Raw genomic sequence first — 23,168 nt, forward strand, 5'->3', positions numbered from 1 at the left:
ACACTTAGTGTCAATTTTGATGCATTAATAACTCAGACACATCCGACGCATGTGTAATTGCCTCTTCCTATATTTAAACTTACGTTCATAGCAGAACCTGCTTAAGTGACAATATAAAGCATTTAAAAATGGCAAGTATTGAATATTAGCTAAATAATTGTTTATGTGTGGAATTCTCTGTGTTCAATTTATTGTTAATTATCATATTATTATAATTTAGAAAACATTAAGAGTAAATTGAACACATAGAATTCTCCAAACATATATCACTAAATCAAATTAATGTGGTCAAGTGTTTGGAGAGTTAAAAACACTCACTTTAGTTCAAGCTTGAACGTCTTGAAAAAAGAAATGTTGGCATAGTTCTTTTACAAAAAAGAAAAAAAAAAAAAAGAAAGAAGAAGCAGCAAAGCAATTTTGTTTCCAGTGGTTCAACCAACATGCAGGAAGCAATTTTGTTGTCATGTGACAATAAACCAAACCATATCACATAGATGTCCACTTTAGAATATTACATATTTTGTGAAAGTGCACATTTTGTTCATGCCAAATGAAGTAGCCCTAAGAAAAGTCCTTGATATTCATACCTCAAAGAAAAGTTATAATAAAAGATGCAGGAAAAGTATTGCAGTGCTTTTTACTTAGTACCCTGACTAGTAATCATAGCACACAGCTGTCTTACAGCCTTTTCCCTTGCTTTTCAAAACCAAACTGAAACAGTTGGCACTTCTCACTTCCTATTTCCGAATAAATGAAGAAAATATTCTGAATGTGCACATTATTCAAACTTTTTCAGTTTGTCTATAATTTACATCATAAATCCCTGGCACAAGGCAAAACTCCCCCCAAAATGTATTTTTAGGTATAACTTTTCAACACACTTGACTAAACCAGGACATTTGCAGAGATTTATGAAAACAACCAAAAATACAAGTGTTTGGAGCGTTCCTATTTCCTATTTCCACTTCCTATTTCCGAATAAATGAAGAAAATATTCTGAATGTGCACGTTATTCAAACTTTTTCACAGTTTGTCTATAATTTACATCATAAATCCCTGGTACAAGGCAAAACTCCCCCCAAAATTTATTTTTAGGTATAACTTTTCAACACACTTGACTAAACCAGGACATTTGCAGAGATTTATGAAAACAACCAAAAATACAATATTGTATCCAATACAATATATACAAACACATGAAAATTTGAGCTAGTCCTCAGAATGTGAGCAGCAGTTTCTGTATCTGGATGTGAAAAATAGATTCGGAAAGAGCAACACAAAACCACACCATTTTTTCATTTCCTCTTCCTCATTCCAGTGTCTGTAACCTGAGCAGATACCTCACCACTCTGTGTGATGCAGCTCAAGAAAAAGCACCAATCCACTACATCTCATCCTCAGAAACCCTTTTTCTTGGAGAAGTAGAAGTCAATGCCCCTGTCTTTGTGTTTTCTTGGTGTGTAAGATGAGCCCTTCTTCCCCTTTGCTGATGATGGACCAGACTGAAAAAGAAACCACAAATATATATATATTTTTTTTTTTAATAAAAGCTTGCATTTGTTCTTAATAGTCATTAATAATCAGCTGTTAATAATCTTACTGATTTGTTGGCATGGCGGCTCCACTCAGGCGCGATGACGATGGGCGAGGGGTATGTGTCGTTGAGCGAAACCTTGGCGTGTGAGAGTGCCGAGTTGCTGAGGGTCCATGGCGTGTGCACGTCCCCACCTTTAATACCTCCAAGCTCTGGAACCCACTGTCGGACATAATCCCCCTTCACAGATACAACATTTAGTGTCAATTTTGCGCAGAAAAATACCTTATTATGCTGCATTAAAAATCTCGGACACATTCTCTTCCTCTTCCTATATTTACACTTACGTTCATAGCAGAACCTGCTTAAGTGGCAATAAAAAGCATTTAAAAGTGGAAAATACCAGGACGTGCATTTACAAATATAATATATAAAAAAACAAAATAATAATAATAATAAGTTTAGGCCATAAAGGCAGCTGTTAATTCATTATTAATGATCATTTTAATCATTTAAACATCCATTTTATTTGCTGATATTAGATAGACTGTAATTGAGCACTTTAAAACTTAAAGTTCAAGATTTGTTTTTAATGCTTTTTTTTTTTATTGTTTCCAGGCTTTACAAATATGATTCACATAAGTTTATGATTCAAAGCAGCTGTTGATTATTCTTTAATGATCATTTTAACATTGATTTATTTTTGCTGATATTAGATAAAAAGTATTTGAGCACTCTTAAACTTGTAATTCAAGATTTATTTTAGTTTATTTAGCCTATTTTATATTGGGTAACACTTTATTTTACAGTGTCCTTGTTACACGTTACATGTAGTTACTATAGTAATAACTATAAATTACGTATACTAACACTGCAACAAGGACAACTTAAAATAAAGTTTAACCTTTTTTAAATAGATTTTAATGTAATTTAATTCAATTTAAATCATTCCAAAAGGCTTTTAATTGTTATTAATCTGTTAATTTAATAATTACAATTTATGTAGACTAAAACAATGGTTTGATATTTTTATGTTTCCCTTTTCGATTTTGGTTTTCCTTGAATTGTTTTAGAATTATTTTACTGTTTAAATTATGTTCAATTGTGACAACTTACCCCTATAGTATGCAGAACTTTGTCAAAAAAAAAAGTGCAATGTGTGTACAATGAACTTTATATTTATTGCTTGGATGTACTAACAAAACATATGAATCAGAATGCACGTGTTTTTTAGTTTTATGTGCTAATATCGTAAGAGACCTGTAAAAACTACTGCTTACGTTATTGTCATAGTCCAGTCCTTGTTTGATCATATTAAACTTCCTGTTTTCTCGAGGGTCATTTCCTATTCCGGCACTATAGAGCCAGTTTCCATAGTTGCTGCAGACGTCATGGTCCACCTGATGACAATGAAAGATAATAGCGCATCAAACGGCAGCAAAGAGCAGGAAGCATCAACCCACACCATCAAATATACTGTAGCAAATGTTTCTCACCAGCAGGTATTCAAACCACTCAGCGCCCAGTCTCCAGTCTAAGCCCAAATCCTTGGTCAGAAAGCTGGCCACATTTTGACGTCCTCTGTTGGACATGAATCCTGTCAGCGCAAGCTCCCTCATGTTCGCATCTACAAATGGCACCCCAGTTCTCCCCTCTGGACAACATGTGAAAAATATCTTGCTATTAATTCACAGAAAATCAATTGAAATGTGTATTCTTCAGTTGATTCACATTTACCTTTCCATGCACACATTACCTTTCCATGCACAGAACCATGTCATATCTGTCTTCCAGGGCACATGCTTGTCTTGCAGGCCTTCAGTTCATGAGGGATGAAAAATGATCATATTAATCATTTAAACATCCATTTAATTTGAATATTATATTAGAATGTAATTGAGCACTACAAAGCCTTTATTCAAGAACTGGTGGAACATTTTTCGTATTTTATTTTTATTGCTTATGATTGTTATGTGTTGTTGTTGTTGTTGTTGTTGTTTTTTGGCTTCCTTAGTTAGCTTCATGTCAGTTAAAGTTTAAAATAAATTAAAAAAGACAAAATTTGACCATTTTGAGAATTTATCATTTTGGTCGGTAAGGCTTTGTTTATTTGCAAGAAATTAAATCAGTATACTTTTTCTTCAGCAAGAATGCATTAAATTGAGCAAAAGTAACAGTAAACAATTTATAATGTAATTTTTTTTTCCGATTCATCAAAGAATCCTGGATAAAAGTTATCACGGTTTTCACAAAAGCGTTAAAGGGTTAGTTCACCCAAAAATGAAAATGATGTCATTAATGACTCACCCTCATGTCGTTCCAAGCCTGTAAGACCTCTGTTCATCTTCGGAACACAGTTTAAGATATTTTAGATTTAGTCCGAGAGCTTTCTGTTCCTCCGTTGAAAGTCAATGGACGGCATACTGTTCACGTCCAGAAAGGCAATACAGACATCATCAAAGTAGTCCATGTGACATCAGTGGCTCAATCTTAAGTTTATCAAGCGACGAGAATACTTTTTGTGCGCAAAAAACAACACAAATAACGACTTTATTCTACTATTCATTTCCTTCTCTCTAGGCCTCGAGTGAGTTCACGTAGTGTTTTTGCGCAGCGGGTCTGTGTTGTACGTCACACGCATCACACATGACCAGCGTCGGCCAATAGTGAATCTACGTGTGACGTACAACATAGACGCGCTGCGCAGTTACACTACGTGAAATAGCTCGAGGCACAGAGAGAAGGAAATGAATAGTGGAATAAAGTCGTTATTTTTGTTTACTTTTTGTGCACAAAAAGTATTCTCGTTGCTTTATAAACTTAAGATTGAGCCACTGATGTCACATGGACTACTTTGATGATGTCTTTATTGACTTTCTGGACATGGACAGTATGTCGTCCATTGACTTTCAATGGAGGAACAGAAAGCTCTCAGACTAAATCTAAAATATCTTAAACTGTGTTCCGAAGATGAACGGAGGTCTTACGGGCTTGGAACGACATGAGGGTGAGTCATTAATGACATCATTTTCATTTTTGGGTGAACTAACCCTTTAAGCAGCACAACCGTTTTCAACATTGATGATAATTAGAAATGTTTATTGATTGAGCAGCAAATCAGCATATTAGAATGATTTTTTCAATTCAATTATGCTGAAAATTCAGCTTTGCCATCATAGGAATAAATTACATTTTAAAATTTGTTAAACAAGAAAACAGCAATTTTAAAGTCCCCTCGTAGCCAATAATTTGATCACTTAAAACATATTTAAAGTTTTTGCTGTGAAAAAATTTCTTCATGCCTTAAAATAGATTGAATGTAACTCTACACCCTTGCTTCATTTAGTATACGTGGATTCATGAATATGCAAATTACCCCCGCCTCCACTCACTCACACGAGCTAAGAGAACCACTAGATCAACTTTACTCAAGTTACTGTAGTAAACGCTGCATAATGGTATCGCTCTTTACAACGTCAGACACATAACAGTAGGGTTGGGAATCGTAAGAAATTTCCGCCTAACGATTCAGGTTCCAATTCAATACAAATTATTAAATAACTAATATAAAAAAATAGTAGAAAGGAAAAATTGCACATTACTCAATTCAAACAATCCTTTTTGTGTTTATTTCTTATACTTGTCAAATGAGTTTAACAGACTGGTAATGTCAACAAATTCAACATTATTTAGCAATTTTTGCATTCTCTGGGAGAATTTGGTCATTCTCTCTCAGAAGGGGTAGAATATGCTTGAACACACATGTAAGATCCAGACATGTGAAACAGAATACGCAGCTTTAACAGTCACGTTTTTATGAACGTTTTTCATATATGTAATCGATACACTCGTTAAGCGACTTTCAAAAGGTGATTTACTCTATTTTGGTTGCTATAGTGTTTTTACTGTATTTTTGATCAAATAAATGCAGCCTTGGTGAGCATAATAAACTTATTTAAAAAATCTTAAACAAAACAAATCCAAACTTACCATTCATATGAAATATTCTGTCTCCATATTTTAAACCCACAAACTTGAAGTAATCTCGCCACAGAAGTTCAAATATCACCCTGGTGAAGAAAAAATTTTGTATCTTTGCACATAAAAACCTGAAATGAGTTAATCTTCTTTGAAAACTCACCAGTACGTGCTTTGATTGGCGGTTCGTTCTGCCTCATACTTCTTTATCTGGTCATAGATGTACCTGGGTGATATGCAGCCCAACGCAAGCCTGAAGTAAAGTGAAGGAGGGTCAGCATTAGTCTGTGCTTTGCTTATGCATTATGAAAACATCATTTCGAAGGCTCACCAAGGAGAAAACTTTGTAGAATAGTCCACTCCGATCATGCCATTCCGAGTCTCTTTATAAGACGCAACGGCATTCTGTGATAAAACAAGAACATGCAATAACCCTCTTTCATTGATGAAGTTATTTTTAGGAAAAAGGAAGAGTAGTCCTCACTGTATCCCAGAAGTAATGTTTCAGCCTATCAAGAGCTTCGGTCTCTCCACCACGGCATGGGAAGGCCGAGCGGCAGTCCATCACTGGCTCTGAAACCACAGATAGGAAATATATCATGGCTATTCTTTGTGGTCAACATAAGATAAATTGTTTTATCCTCCAAATATCCTTCTGAGGATTATTCAGTCATCTGAGAGGAAATCAGAGCACAATTCATGTAAAACTGCAATATTAAGAAAGAGGAAATACAGTATGATTCAGCCTTTTTACCATCCTACTGACTGTTATGTTGTGTATCTAGAGATATTGGTGCAGTTTACTCTAAATGTGAGTTAACCTGTTAAATGTCAGTAGCTACGTTTACATAAAATCATTCTGACAGATGAATCCAAATATAGTGTTTATATGTACAGTCCTGTACAGTTAATGTATGTAAATCAAGGTACCTGTTTGTCCCAGGCCCTCAAATGTAGGTATAGGACCCTCTTCCAGTCCAAGGGGAAGAGATTTAACTTGTTCCGGGGTGGAAAGGACCGGTCGCACTCTGCCCTGTCCTTCAACCACTTTTCTGAACTGGGTGTAAACATCAGGTAACCTTTCAAAGACAGCGGAAATTAACAGGAAATTAAGCCACACGTTTAAATTGCTGACCTCACATGCACTAAAACCGACTCTGTAATTTGTAATCAGGCCTTAGAAAAAGGAAGTAACAGTAACAGTGGAATTAAAATAGTTTCCAGTACTTTTCTGTAAAGTTTCCAAGGAAAGTTAACTTGTTTTACAAAGCTTAGCTAGGATGAAGTTGCTAAATGTGTTGTTTAAGTGGCTAACATGAATGGACTAAAGTAACTGGTAAAACAATCATTTTATTTTAGTTTTTATTATATGTCAGCACCAAAATCTATTTTAATGACAATATACAGTATATAATATATATAAAACACTACATATAATGTAGTCTATATATAAAACACAATATTAAATAATGTCTTGAATAAATATTCTTAAAAATTCTATATATATAAAAAAAACTTAAATATATTAAATATAAAAATGTGGTTTTTGCATTCTCAGATAACGTTTTCTTACACACTTTTGAAATCAAGTTCCTGTTTGGAAAAAATAGTTGAAAGAAAGAACAGTCTACGGAAGATCCGAAATTTATATTAAGATTTATTTTTTTAAAGCATAATTTAATTATTTTAATGTAGGGAGGCACAGACAGTTTACAGAATACTCCCCAAATTTTGTAACATTATCATTAACTGTCTAAAGCTCATGCAGGTATGTTGTCAGTTACCTAAAACTATTAAAAATCATTTCCATAATTTAAATAAAGCTGAAATAAAACATAAATATTGGTCAAAATCTTTAAAAACTGAAACAAAAAATTACAAAAATAAATAAATTTTTACTTTAATAAATAAATACTTATTGAAATAAATAAGTTGAAGTATTAAAATGAATAAAACTCAGAAATGAAATAAAAATAAGTGGAAGGGATATTAAAAGAATGAAAAACTATAATAAAACTGACAAAAGCACATAACAAAATAAAATAAAAAGGCGAATTTAAAATATAAATAAACACTATAATAGCATAGAAATAATACTAATTTAACACTGCAACACTTGTCCTACCCTCCAATGTGTCTGAATGGCAGATCATCTAGGTGGTAAAGTGTAGAGCCCCAGAAAGTCTGAACTTTGACTTTATTTTGGCAGCAGATGTCCTTTAGCTTCTTCTCCACAGTCTTTTCCTCTGACGCCACCTTTAGGCAATAGACAGAAAGACTGTAAATACTGAACTTGCACATTGACAGCTTACAGCACTGTATGTGGCCTCTCTGAAACGCACCTCCTCATGAAACGCCACAGCTGTGACTGAACCCAGCTGCTTAATCAAATCACCGACAACATCCTCCGGCTTTCCTTGCCTGACCAACAGCGTGCTGAACAAGGGCATACAAACATATATTCATCATAAAACATCAGTGTGTGGAGGACAGAATGTACATCCTGTGTGTGATGGAAAATTCCCACCTGCCCCGTTTCTTCAGTGTTGCTCTCAGGTCTTTCACACTGTCCAGGAGGAAAAGCAAACGGAACGGACCAGTCTTAGGGAAGTTGAAGTGATGGGTGCCCTGGTAATGACGCGGGTCGAAGCAGTAGAGGGGGATTATGTGCTCCGCATTCCTCTGAGCCCAGTGAAACACCTGGATGAACGAAGTAAAACCGGTTTGTCATAGGTCCCACAATGCTTAACGTGTCAAAGCAAGCAGAGCAGTTCATACAATTTGAACAGTGTAGTTTATAGACCTAAAATTTGTTTACTAATTCAAAAGATAAAGATATAGGTAAATATATTGGGTAGTTTGTCGGTAAGGGTCACAAGGGGCATGGTCACATGCTAGCACTTCTATTGAGGACTAAACTTGCATATAAATAATAATAAATATAAATTATTATTGAACTGACCAAAGTGTGTAAAGGGAGAAGGTTACATTAAAAACATACATTTTAACATTAAATTATGTTAAATCTATACAGTATTTAATGCAATTACATCAGAAGTAACTATAATTAAATGACAGAAAATTTTGTAATCCCTTTACTTTTTCAAAGGAAAAGTAATTAAATTACAGTAATTAGATTACTTATAAATTATATATATATATATATATATATATATATATATATATATATATATATATATATATATATATATATATATGAAATCTGAGAGAACCAAATCTGCCAATTAGAATTTTAAAGATCATGTGAGACAATTAATACAAAAATAAGGCTACATTTTAATATATATATATATTTCCATCTAGTCATTTCTTATGTATGGAATATTTGAATTATTAGAAAAATAACGCACACCCGATGTGATAATAACCCACGCGAAGCGGAATATATAAATATATAGCGGCATAATATATATAAATGTCTATTTATGCAAGTTCCATGTGACCACGCCCCTTGAGACGAGACTGACAAACTACCCAATGAGCGGCCAGATTTCGCCTCAGTTCCTATAAAGTCAATTTATTATCCTCAAGTGTTCCGTTTTATGTTTAAAAAGTAATATTAGTAAGAGAATCGTTGTGACGTGTTAAATCTCGAGCAGGACATCATGTCATATCGAGCAGGACAAGTCTATGCACACGGATTTAGGCGCGAGCGTGGTTTGCTCGAGACAAGAGACGATTCTATGCTCCTATAGATTACATACAGATACAATCCCTGTGATTGTGATATTTACCTCGTTATCATGCAGACGCAGGTCGTTTCTCAGCAGACATATGATCGTACGAGAAGCGGACATCCTGGCAATCGGTCTTTAACAGTGTAAAGAAGTCTCGAGCGGTCGTGTTTACGTTGAACATACAGACCAGCAGCAAAGAAAGAGTGACGAGCACGTTTAGTAACATGCGCGTGAGGAGGTGATGTTACCAAACATGCAGTCTGAAAGCGCACGTGCTCTCCTTTCCATCAAACAAAAAGTATTACAACTCTTAAGCCAAACTTGAATGTGAACGCGAATGTCTGCACGATTTAACAAAATAGAATGTTTATAATAAATGTTTTTCATTGGCTGCATATATATATAAAAAAAAACATTTGATATAGCCTATTTTCTTAGACACGGCTGTCAGACATAGCGGAATGTCATCCACTAAAATCATTTTTAGTTAAAAACAAATTTTATTTATATAGCACTTTTTTAAACAAATCAATGCAGTTTAAAGTTCTTTACAGGCAAGAAAGAAGCAATAGATACAATAAAATAAATAATTAAAAAGCATATAAAATATTATTATTTAATTTAGATTTAAACTTATTAATATTTTCAGCACATCTTCCTCAGGTTATTCCAGAGGCGAGGATCATAACGGCTAAAAACAGCATCACCAAATCTTTTAGTTCTACTTTGTGGTATAGTTAAAAGTAAATAATCTGAGAGTCCTCAGGTTCATATAATGAAAGCATTTTTGAGAGATAGTTTTTAGCAAATTCATGCAATTCCTTATAAACTAATAAAAGATTTTTAAAATCAATATGAAAACTTACAGGTAACCAGTGTAATGACTTTAATATAGCTGTAATGTGATCTCTTTATTCGGGTCTTTATCAGTTCTCGAGCAGCTGTATTTTGGATTGATTGTAGTTGATTAACTGTAGTCTTTGGTGGACCAGAAAGGAGGGCATTACAATAGTCAAGTCTGCTATTAAATGCATGCATTAATTTTTCTTTTGGTCTTATTATAGTTCTTTAGATGATAAAATGCTTTTTTGGTAATATTATGTTACAAAGACAACTCCTAGTTTAATCCCAGTTTATGTAGTTTAGGGGTCAATTTTTCTCTCTGTGCCTTTGATCCAATAAGCAAAACTTCTGTTTTATCTTGGTTGAGTTGTGAGAAATTTTGCTTTGCATGAAAAAATCTATTTGCAGAATAAGCATAATGGTAACACTTTACGGTTACACTTTATTTTAAGATGTCATTGTTACAGTGTAATTATATACTTAAGTACTGAGTAATGCTAAGCAACTACATGTACTTACTATAGGGTTAGGGTATGACTAGGGTTTGGTTGAGGGTTAGTTGCATGTAATTATGCATAATTTACTGTTATTACTATAACAAGTAACATATGTAACAAGGACACTGTAAAAAAGTGTTACCCACTTTACAACAATGTTCCATTTGTTAACATTAGTCAACATTCATTACATTGAAAAACACTTATGCTTTATTAATTATAGCTAATGCTGCAACATTTACTAATACATTATTAAAATCAAAAGTTGCATCTGTTAATATTAGGCCTATTTAATGAACCTGAGCAAACAGGAACTAACAATGAAGAGTTATATTTTTATTAACGCACATTTACAAATAATAAATACTGTAACAAATGTATTGCTCAGACCTTAGGTTAGTCACAGGTTTCACATTAGCCATAATGTGGCACAATTATCAAAACTGATACCTAAGGGAAAATGAAATGATAAACTTTGACAAGATGTTATTGTAAATGTTATAATAGTGATTTTATAATGTCTAAAAATGAATACAAAAGCAAAACCTGTGAAAAGAACTATATTAGTGAGTAGAATGACAAAATTACCATTATAACCGGTAGATGGCAGCAGAGGACCACTCATTGGCTCACATAAGAGTTATAGCCATTTTAGTGAAAGTGGCCCTGCCTACTTCAAATGTTTTGTCGTCCGTCGCGAACGTGAATCATCAATCTAAATTATTTTTGCCATGAGGGTCTCTAGATGATGCATGTCAAGTTTAGAATGAATCGGACAAACGGCCTATGAGCAGTTCGAAAAAGTAGATTCGCGCTTGAACCCCTAATTACATAAACTAACAATATGGCACAGAAGCTGGTTGTAGACAATAAATTTATTTATTCAAATGTACAAAATCACTGATAAATGTTTCCAGGCTTTTTCATCAAGGCAACACAGAATTCTCCATTCGTAGCCCCTCAAAAACCAGTGTGGTCTGGTTCACTCTCAGCTGAGATCACTGAAACCCAGACCTCTCCACAATCATAATATACTGGGACTAAGGTATTTTGAATATAATGAAACATTATGACAGCTTGTTACAGTATCTATTTACAATACAATCATCTTCAGCGTCAAAGTGTCTTTGACAGCATCACTGTGTGATACTGAAACCATCTGAAGGACATCAGAAAACACATTCCATCGTTAAATGTTTTAAAAATGACTGACCTCTCAGAATAAGGACATTAGAGAAGGCACTATTTGCAACATGAATTGCTGCTGGTGAATTTCTCCAATTCAAAACAAAAACAGTATCAGAGTATCAAGTGTTGAAAGTTTAACATTTACATTTGGATAAAATCAAAATAATATGCCATTTAAAACAATGTACACTTTATATTTTTGTTACATTGTGTATATATTTATATAATGATGATAACAAAAAAAAGTTTGCATGTTTGAGTCGACAACTCACCATTATAGGTTACAAATCAAGACAGTTCTGAAGTGTCCAAATTCATAATTCAAGTATATCACTTGCTCTTTGGTTGTGTTTGACTGAGCGAACAGTACAAGAATGCTAAATCACCAGCCGTAGTAGTCTTCTCTAAAATATTGCTTTGACACTTTAGGGTAATTTTTATAATAATACAAAAAGTTTGTTATTGTCATTCCAAACGAGAATAAAAAAAAAAAGTATAAAAATATTCGTTGAATCTCAGCTGATTATCCTATGTGCTCTACGCATGAGTCCAAGACTGCAATGGGAATGTATTTACAGTTATTGGGTAAAGAGTGCTTTAACTAAAACTTTACATAATATAAAAAAGACGTGTTTATACAGTCTTCATTAGCTGAATAGACATGAAAAAAAATGTTTCTGTCTCATACTGTACCACTTTGGTGGTTGTATACGTCTTTTTCTGTGTTATTCTCATTTGGTTAGATTCTAACCATCAAACACAGTAATCTTAACAAAAAAATTACTCCAATGAGTATTGTACAGTACATCTATATTATCTATATTTATATTTTCTCCATGAGGTCTTTTCAATGACACTCAGGATTGGACCCAGGGATACAGAGGTACATAAGCCATAATCAAAATCAACTCTCTTTTATGACCGAATGAATTCTGCTATACAAAAGACCACGTTTTAACTCTCGCCATCTTAATACATTTGTGCCAAATTCAGGCCCTATGTGATTTGTTCAGCAACCCCTATAGAAACACATCTTGGGTTGGTTTCAAGTGCATCGGGGGATCCGATAAAGTCAACCGGCAGTAATGCATGTAAACTATGCTATTGTAATCAGTTTTTTTTTCACCAGTGACACATTATATCATGCGCCAATCTGTGCCGGTATACTAAGTGTTGGCACTGCATTGTAACATCCTAGCAAAGCTGGTTCAATCCCATGACACAGGCTCTGTCCCAAATGGCACCGGGGTCAATGACAAATCAGAGCGTCCATATAAAGAAAAGGAAAATTCTTTAAAAATGTACATTTTCACAAAAGTATATTCATGCTGGTTTCATATTGTGTTTGAAAACCTTCTATACTATTTTTAAGAAATTTAATGACTATAAAAATGTATTATGGTGTAACCATCAAGTGAAAAATAATATATATTCCTATATTTTGTGTGATTATTTACAAAAAAATCTATGTAAAGTTTTTTTGTTTGTTTTTAGAAATATGAATAAATTATTTAAATCAGAAATCTTATTAAGGTTTTGGAGAGTCACATCACATGACGTTTTGAAACATTAATATTTTGTTAAAATTCAATCAAATAATGAAATATTATGCCAAACTACTAAAAAAATGATATTTCAATTATCTTTATCATGATTAAGGGCAGCTATACTTAATTAATTTAAATGTATTTTTGAATAAATGAATGGATCTGGACAAGAAAACCATGTTATGTCATTGACCCACTCTCAGCTCTCACTGTCGATACTTTGTCGCAAGGGATGTTGGGTAATAGTATGCAGTGAACGACTGTGAAGACGCGTTTCCAGTTATCAACATCGCAAATCTAAAAGTCTTTCATATTTTCATTAAAAAGAAAAATAATAATAGACATTTGTAACAGTGTGTTATATTACCTTGGCAGTAAATGACTAAAAATGTTATGAATTAACACTGCTGTGAGGGTGTTTCTAATACAATGGCTGAGGGAGTGATGGCCATCTCTTAATATTTTTGTGGAATAAGTTGTGGAAACACCATCTTGGATTTTTTTTTTTTCGTTTGCTTTTGGAGGAAATTGGAATACAAACATTATATTTGCTATCATCCCCCGTTCACCACTAAAGAAGTTTATCCGACTGTTTATCCGACGACCTCCGCTTCTGAAAACCCTGGAAATGTGAAGAGTCCATTCACCAAAAGGTCACAAGTGCGTCATTTAGGACAGAGCTATGCACCATTCTGATTAACAATACGGGAAATGCTATTCGTGTTTTCCGTCCGTAGTTTCCCTCTTAACGTTATATTTGTCGAGCTGCATTGAGGAGATCTGAAATACACATCCCCTCTTTATGGTCAAGTTTGTTCTTAGTTGGCTGGTTGGTGGGTTTCTCCGGACCCTGGAAGGCAGAGTGGTGATTGTTCGCGTGATTGTGTGGTTTTCCCTGGGGATTCCAGAGAGATCCGAGATCTGTAGGATCAAAAGCTGCCCTGGACAAAGGGGTGACTGAGAAGCCCCTCGGCAGTGGGCCGCCATTTCTCTTCCACAAAGATCTGCCGCAGGAGGTCCCTGCATGCGTCGGACACTCCCTCGGGCAGGTTTGGCTTGGTCGGCTGGGTTGCGATCTTGAAAATGGCTGCCATTGCTTCAAATTCAGCCCATGGGGGTTTCTGAGTTAGCATCTCTACGACCGTGCAGGCAACACTCCTGAGGAGAGAGACGTAAGGGACTGTTAGCAAACAATAGCTACGTTTCCAGTCATGTATTTTCATATGAATCTCAGATCTCACCAAATATCTGCTTTGCGTCCGTATCCTTCTCCATTAATGACTTCCGGGCTCATCCAGTAGGGGGTGCCGGTGACCGATTTGATCCCCGTCCCGGACATGCAGATGGTCTGAATGCGCTTGCTAGCCCCAAAATCTCCCAGCTTCACATTTCCAGAGGAGTCCCTCAGAATGTTTGCGCCTGTGAGGAAACACATGTAGATTGAATTACATGTTTGCATGACCAATGATGACAACTGCATAAAATTATAAGCTGCTGATGGCTTTTGAAGTTTGAGACGCGGCCTTTCTTCCCACGCTTCTAGTCGGAGTGATTTTCCGTTGTTTTAGCCGTGTTGCCTGTGAGATTTGCGCTTGTTTGAGTAATGACTAATTCCCGCCAGCCGCAAAGTTTCCACACCCTGGAAGTCTCACTGTATTGTGAACGGAAAATTAAGAAAGAATATGAGAGGAAAGACAGAGACTCCTTCCTTTGCGCCCCACACTTGTTGTGGATATTTCCAATAGAGGATCTTCGGTTTGTTATGGGAATGACAGAGACTGTATTAGTCACATATACTAAAAGTATGTGGCCTTAAAAGTATTTAGACACACTTAAAAATATCTGAATGTAACTAAGAAAAGAGTTGCAAACAAATGTGGCTGGAGAATTACTTGAACGTTTGTTACAATTAATATAAGCATGAGCAATGTTTCATAATTTGTTGTCATTTTGAACAATGCATTATCTATTATCATCACTGTACACTAAATAACTGTAAAAAATCTACAGTAAAAACCTGTCAACTACTAATGTTACTTTACCATATACAGTGAAGAACTATAAATGGTTTAACATTGCTTTATATGCAATTTAAGTCAAAGTTATGGGGGGGTTTTGCCAGTAAAAACTGTATCATATATATTTTTACTGTTTTTTTACTGTTAATTATAAGACATCATATATGAATAAATGTTATACAGTACAAACCGTTTTGTTTCTTCTTATTTTTTTATAAAACTATATTAGAGTGTTTTGTGCTACATTTGTTCTCATGTGGCTTTGTATTTTACCACATGGATTATGGTGGATATCAGTTAAAAGGTAACTTGATATTTTAGGAATACTTAATGGAATATACGGTCATATGTTGTAAAACATTCAGGCACCATATGTGATACATTTTCACAACGTTTTTTACAGCGAATTTTATAACCACAGTTAATTTAACAGGATCATTTTAATGTAACCTTTTGTGAAATGTTCTGCTTTGGGACTACTTGTGCCTTCCTTAATAAACTGAAGAGATTAAAGAGTGTATATGTCTAGTAGAAGCAATGCTGGCACTGTCTGGTAAGTACCTCTGATTTAGAGGATGTGTTTGATATCGATGCTTAAAAGAAATATTTAATAGGCAGGTTGTTAATTCTGGTCAGAGTTTGGCCTTAAAGTCTGAAGGAATGCAAAACCTTGCCAAAATAAAGTTATTCTACTTAATAACACGAGATGTATTTCAGGTGGTCCGGTGCAAGCGACACTATCCATTAGATTTACATTACAAAGCAACAGCCTACTGTTCTTAGCTGAAGGCGATTTATGATTACTGTGATTTACCTTTGATGTCCCTGTGTACGATCATGTTGCTGTGCAAATAGTGGACTCCCTGTAGGATCTGTCGGGTGTATCTGCGGGTGACTTTTTCAGTCAGCGCTCCGTACGCCTTCAGTTGGTCTTTAATAGAGCCCTAGACACACATGGACACACAGATTTATCATACTGTTCAACAGAGTTCTATTAAACAATCTCGCTTGAATTCAGATACCATATTAAGCGTATAAAGTGTATGCATGTGTTTTATTCTCTAAAAGCAGAAACTGAACTATAAAGACTTTGTATTTTTATTAGGAAACTTAAAAAACAAGCTGTCAGCATATGCTTTGACAGGAAACATAAAAACAGGATTCAAACCTGTTTACCAAAGGATACAGTGCAATGGAAAATGGTTTGACCCATTCCAGATTTCCTGATTGCAAATGTTTTGCTGTATTATTTTTGTTCATACTGTATGCAGGAATTTAAAAATATCTATTAAATAACAAAGTACAAAGTATTAAAATGAGCTGTGTAACTCATATTTTGTTGCTGTTACTTTTATAAACTAAACTATTGTGCTTTTTACTCTAGTGGATGATTTAAAAAATGCACATCAAAATAACTATATATATATATATATAGTGTATACACACACACACACCATTGATTATTAATTAAATACATTATATTAGGTAACATTTTGTATTAAGGTTCCATTTATTAACATTTGCTAACTGCATTAGTTAACGTGAAATAAAAATGGAAAATACTTATAAAATATTAATTAATTTTAGGTAATGTTAATTTACACATTTACTAATACATTATTAAAATCATTAATGTGTATCTGTTAATATTATTTAATAAACCTCAGCTAAAATGAACAGTTTTGTTAACATTTAATAATTCTAATAACTATTTTCATTATCTAATATTTCACAAAGATTAATAAATACTGTAACAAATCACAAATGTGCAAATGCATATGCATGATGCTTTTAATGCAATAAAAAATTAAAGCATTTAATATTTAATCATATATCACTATTAATAAAATAATATTAACAATAAAAAATATTTAAAAGTACTATCCTGTGTAAAATATAATTAAAAAATGTAATACTATACATAATATTTATACAATAAGAAATAACGGTAAAGAAGAAAATCAGGCAGAGAGGACATACTATATATATATATATATATATATATATACAGTAATTAATATTTGCTGAAAATCAGTGTGTTTGCAAGGAAGTCACACTGTTTACAAAACTGGAGCTGGAAGCTGTTTGTCAAAACTCTGAAACTCTGGAAAAACAGATCATAGTGCCAAATGTTCCTCACATGTGTCTGTGTTTCTTTGAAACACTGGCGCAACAAAGTTCATATTTCCTCGGCTTTCCTGTTTACACCCCTCGCCGAAGAAACAATGTCCCCTCAAGGACAACTTCGTGAAACACCTGTGACGCAAACTACAATGCCTTCCTAGCTATAATACATTTGCACAGCTCCTTCCAAATAGTATTATTTTGTATTATGAAGTACCACAATGTCCTTGTCAATTTATTCAAATGAAGCAATGTGTACCGCACACGCAATCCTACTGTAATACTCTACTACAGGCTTTGGTGATCTTATTATGCAATACATTTCTCACCTCATGTAACCCTATTCCACATCCTACTCATTCAAAGTCTTTCTCTCTTTCTCCTGTTCCCTTCACCTCTGTTCTTATCAGGAGACAGCAGTGCTGTGCAGAGGCTGGTGGCTTTGGCTCTGAGCAGCGATGCATCTGTCTGCCAGAGACCTTGGGAAACATTCCCCTTTACCAGACAATATGTGACTAAGACACTCAGTCTGTGCATATTAAAATCGAGCTGACAGATGGGACAGACCACGTCTGACGTTCATTAAAACACCCATTTGCAAAGAAAATGAACTCGTAAAGCTGTGCGGTTGTGCTGACAAAGAACACTGTGGATATGTTCCCGAGCCAGTGACATTTTGGAGTGGGTTTATCATTATTTGGAAAACGCAGATTCATTGTGAGTTTAACAATGTCATTTTCTTGAAACACAAAAAGGAGGAATTGAGAATGTGCCTGCTAATAGTGTTGTTGGGTTTACGTTGAAGAGGGAGACAGTACGGTTACTGTTAAGTGTTCTCGACCTAGATGGCGTTGCCTATAGACGAGCACCACAATTCTGGTCCAAACTTTATGTGGCGCGTTGACTCGTACGTGTCTTCGTGCTCGTCTACAGGCGTCCTAAGACAAATGGTAATGCCATGTTGGTAAATCAGCACCTGTAGAATTTTCTTTAGTTGAAATCCCAGATAAAAGTAAAAAGCTACTATGTTTAGATCCATGTCCGAGGGAGTTCGAATTCACGAATCAAATTTTTTTTATTTGTCCATGAATCAGGCTACAATTTTCAACCGTTTTCAGCAGAAAGACATTCCTTGACATTATTTCATGATTATCCATAGGTGGTAACTGGATATTATTAACAGCGCTAAATTTTGTAAATAAAGTGCAATATAAAAAAGGCCTAATTTACATTAGATTCCATTTAGACAGTGCCTGGTTTGCACAGATGCATGTTTTTCTGCTGAAATCTTTCATGCAAAAGTGGTTGTTTGGTGTAAAGATGTAACTTCTTTCTTATTCATACCATGGTATGCATGAAGTCTACATTAACTTATGAATATAACAAACAATAATAGACACTGAGGGGTGCAACTTATGTGTGCAAGTCATTCTAAAAGTAAACATTTCCCAATTCCTCCAATATATAACATTATTAACAGAGCAAACACAATATGCTCTGTGTGGTTTATACACACCCCAGGCATGAATTCCACAAAGATGGCCAGTTTTCTCTGCACCGGATCACGCAAGCATCCATAGTACTGCACTATACGCTCGTGACGCAGGTTCTTCAAGAGCTGAATCTCACACTCCAGTGCGTTCACTTCCTGTGGAGTGAGACAAAGAGAAAAGAGTTTTGAGAATTCAGAAAATCTCTTCAGTGCATAAATACTGTCACCATCTGAGTCCACTACATACTAACCTTGCTGGTCTCGTGACAGTCAGGGTCAAAGGGCACCTGTTTGGCCGCCAGCTCGCGTCCCGTGTCGACGTCGTAGCAGAGGTAGACCTCGCCGAAAGCGCCCCGACCGAGCAGTTTCCCCTGACGCCAGTTTACCGGAGCCCTTGGGGCTGAGGGTTAGAAGAAACAAACCACGTTAACCTCACCAGCACGCCGCAGACTGTAACTCAAACCAGACGAAATCACACACAGACTTGCTGACGACACCGAGTCAAACCGCAACTGTATTTACGACTGGATGCTATAAAGATTTATACTTTCAGATTTATTTGCAACTGTTCCCCTCTCAGGCAATAAACTAAGATTTAAATGAACAGAGTAAGACAGTGAGCTATTGGAAGTTGCTGCATGTTATTTAAAAAATGTTACACACCTGAATATTAATTCTTTAAATCAAGGCTGCGTCGAGGGTTTTTTAACACATTAATACAACGTCTTTTTGCTTAATCTCTTTTTATGGCTCTCAACACATGACTGATAGCTATAATGAGCCACATACATAATAGAACAATATGTGTCTGCTTTTAATATTTCTGCAATTGTTCTTTAAACATGGATCTAATCATAGATAGATGAACTTCATGTCTGGATGCAGTTAAACAACCCTCGCCAGACAAGATTTACGCATCTCTCAGATTCATTTCCCACTTATTCTATGACGGACACATTTGTGTCAGCATTTACCATCATCTTAATCAGCTTAGTAATTCCTATAATGATATTTGACATGAAGCTATCTGAATAGTTTATGGAGGATCTGGGGAGGAAAAACCCGCGGGCAGACAGCAGAGACGAGCATTCATGTTCACATGTCAAATTCAGGCGCCCGTCCTAGATTAATGGAGCTGATTAAACAACCTGTTTGAGGACTGCACGGGGGGTGGGGGTGGGGATTGTTACTAGTTTTTGTTTGGATTTTTAAAATGTGGGAGGGAAATGTATAAAAAGAAGAAAGTGCAAACAGTTTTCCACTGTATTGTTGTCTGCTTTTATTTGTGTGTAAAATAAAACAGTCTTTTTGTGTTAAAATATGATTTCTTTTGTTGCGGTGCTATAGATTCAGCCGCATTAGATGGTACACAGAAAGGGGTGCAGCACTAAAACACAAAAATACACTGAAATCTGATATTTCTGGTCTGGAGGCAAGCGTACAAATGTGTTTAATGGGATTTTCCTTTCTAATTATCTGCATAAATGTCCTCATGTGTATGTATGCATGTGTTCTTACATTTAGGACTGTTGAGTTGGCAGTTTTTCTCAGTCCAGCTGATGGTGTGCAGATCTCCACTGTACAGCAAAGTGCTTTCCCCATTAAAGCTGCGTGTACGGCTGGACGGGACCAGCTGAAACAGCTTCTCTTGAGGCATAAAGCTTCGAGGGAAAGTCCTCCGACCTGTATAGACACATATTTTATAAATGCACACAATACAAAATACAAATACCCCTTTAGATCTTTTGACCAATAAACTTCCATGACCTTTTGGAGACTTTTCGAGTCATTTGAGATACTGAATTTATAAAAGTATTTTCCATCTATATATACTTAAATGAACATAATTACGCTCATTTCCATGATTTTCCTACACCTGGAAAGCACACTTTAAAAAAAAAAAGTGCTTGATATTTACAGGATTCCCACTGCCGTATCCATATTTAATAGTGTTTGCAATTTTAATTTTCAAATTGCATAAATAACATTCCCCCAAAATGGAGTAAATCTTTGCAGAATTCAGATTCCTGTTCCATGTCCAAACATGTATCTTTATATTCCCTCTCTTCTTCCCTGATTCTCTCTCTCACACTCTTCTTTTCCTTTGTCTCTCACTTCCTCCATCAACCTTTCCACAATGCAGGAAACTCCTCTCAGTACAGTGTTTTGCAATAGTCAGTGTGCCTCATCAGGGGAAACACAAATAAAACACACACACACGCACCAGATCTTAAATACGCTCAGTTATGGGGGAAACTCATCATGCTGGCCAAGTTCATGGCCATGTGCACAGCTTTATCTCTTCTAGACCCTGCCTCCAGCACTGCATGTGTTTTTCGGTATTGGCAATCTAACAATTTATGGATCTGGGCTGAAAGCAAATAGCACATCCAAATAGGAGAATCACCAAGAACACGATCCTGCTCTTTGCCATTGTGCAATGTCCTCCACGCTAACACGATCCAGAGAGACGGTCCAGGCAATTAGAGAATTGCGACTTGCTTTGGATAAGAAAGCATCCACTAAATGCTAACCAAATGATTAATTTACTAATTAGGCGCTCTGAGAATTGAGAGGCTCCAAATACCAGACTGAAGTTTTTGCTCATCATTTACTCACCCTTATATTGTTCCAAACCTGTATGAGTTTCATTCTTCTGTTGAACACAAAAGAAGATGTTTTGAAGAATGCTGGTAATCAAGCAGTTGACGTCAATGGCTACCGTCTGGTTACCAACATTCTTCAAAATATCTTATAAATATACAGGGTTGGAACAGCTTGAGGGTGAGTAAATGATGACAGAATTTTAATTTCCTGGTGAACTATCCATATAAGACCAGTTTTCATGCAGACTTTGTGAAAACATAATGGTGTCATTATAAAAGTAAGACCAATGATTTAAAACAAATTTAGCAGGCCAAAACAGAAATTACTGACTTTTGTAGCATTTTATGAACTGTTTTTTTTTTGGCAGGGTATACCAAATTATAATAAATAATAACAATAACTAACAAACTAAATACATTATTATTAATAAGAATAATATTTATTATTATTATTATATTTAAGGCTTTTAAAAAATAGACAAAACAATAACTAACGGTGAAATAACTGACAGCTGCCGTGCAGATTAGATTAGAAGTCATTAGACTAAGACTCTTTTCAGCATCATGAGCCTTGGCTATTTATCCATATTGTGTATTTATAAGCTATTATTATTCCATTTTATTAAAATAATAATTGTTCAAGTTTTAACTGAGAGGCTAAATGTAAATACATTACATTTAACCTCTCAGTTAAAACTTGAATCATTATTTTAATAACACGGAATAATAATAGAATAATTTCACAACAGTTAATGACACACACTCACTGTTTTCCTTTATTATAAATAGAACAGAAGGGCAGAGCTTACCGTCACCGTAGTCTTTACTGCGACTGGACACATGGAACTGCCGTGGAAAGGTCCCGTGTTTCCCATGACGTCCTGCAGGTGGAGCAGTTAGATACAGGACAGTTACTTGCATGCATTTTCACCTCGTTCACAGAAAACAGCTAATTTTGATAAGCAAATTCATTCGAGTATTTGATAACAAGGCGATATGTAGCTATGCGTTAGGTCATTGAATCAAGCAAATCAGATATCAGATATTGAGGAGCTCTCTATCACTCACAAACACACACACACACACATACACATATATGTATGTGTATTAATTAAATTAATATAAAAAACTATATATAAGCAATAATATGTACATTAATGTATACTATTATTACAAATAATTACATCCAGACATGATGCTTTTTATAGTTTTATAGCTGTAGTTTTTTACTATTTTAAATAGAATCTAGGAGAAAATATGCTTAATTGTCGTCTTTCTTTCTCCCTTTCTTTAATTGTCATAAAAATAATGCTTAATTATTTTGGGACACAAAACAAATAGAAGCATTCTGATATGGCGTCGTGCTCCAGGGTTTCTGTTTTGAATAATTAATTACAAATGATAATAAATTCTCTCTTTTAAATGAAAAAAAAAAAGACTTAACAAAAAATGGTAATGAAAATAGTGACAAAAAAATGGCTTTTAAATAAAAGTAAAATATAATATCGAGCTCATTCTGATTCACCCATTTGTTCTCTAATTAAAAAAGAAAGAAAGAAAGAAAGAAAGAAAGAAAGAAAGAAAGAAAGAAAGAAAGAAAGAAAGAAAGAAAGAAAGAAAGAAAGAAAGAAAGAAAGAAAGAA

The 23,168-nt window shown here is 34.8% G+C and overlaps 2 protein-coding genes across 3 annotated transcripts in view; both read right to left on the reverse strand.

Annotated features, from left to right (window-relative positions):
* Positions 1-1,127: 1,127 nt before the first annotated feature.
* Positions 1,128-9,689, reverse strand: cry-dash (cryptochrome DASH). Its single transcript, XM_081352016.1, has 14 exons — positions 9,268-9,689; positions 8,040-8,212; positions 7,855-7,948; positions 7,638-7,768; positions 6,443-6,591; positions 5,997-6,085; positions 5,844-5,917; positions 5,676-5,765; positions 5,525-5,604; positions 3,291-3,350; positions 3,031-3,188; positions 2,815-2,934; positions 1,601-1,774; positions 1,128-1,502 (listed from the first exon to the last, which is right to left on the reverse strand). Exons 1-14 carry the CDS (start codon positions 9,328-9,330, stop codon positions 1,398-1,400), a joined length of 1,560 nt encoding a protein of 519 aa, XP_081208142.1. The 5' UTR covers positions 9,331-9,689; the 3' UTR covers positions 1,128-1,397.
* A 1,719-nt stretch (positions 9,690-11,408) lies between these two features.
* Positions 11,409-23,168, reverse strand: part of map3k22 (mitogen-activated protein kinase kinase kinase 22) — a 58,801-nt gene continuing 47,041 nt past the window's right edge. For both annotated transcript variants that reach the window (XM_081352009.1, XM_081352010.1), the window contains exons 12-18: positions 22,335-22,406; positions 20,438-20,602; positions 19,171-19,319; positions 18,944-19,075; positions 16,118-16,247; positions 14,527-14,704; positions 11,409-14,443 (exon numbers count right to left, since the gene is read on the reverse strand). In XM_081352009.1, coding sequence (XP_081208135.1) covers positions 14,215-14,443; positions 14,527-14,704; positions 16,118-16,247; positions 18,944-19,075; positions 19,171-19,319; positions 20,438-20,602; positions 22,335-22,406 — 1,055 coding nt within the window. In that variant the 3' untranslated portion in view covers positions 11,409-14,214. The remainder of the gene's footprint in view (positions 14,444-14,526; positions 14,705-16,117; positions 16,248-18,943; positions 19,076-19,170; positions 19,320-20,437; positions 20,603-22,334; positions 22,407-23,168) is intronic.

Source organism: Scardinius erythrophthalmus, assembly GCF_964197995.2.
Source record: "Scardinius erythrophthalmus genome assembly, chromosome: 22".
NCBI classification, from domain to species: Eukaryota; Metazoa; Chordata; class Actinopteri; order Cypriniformes; family Leuciscidae; genus Scardinius; species Scardinius erythrophthalmus.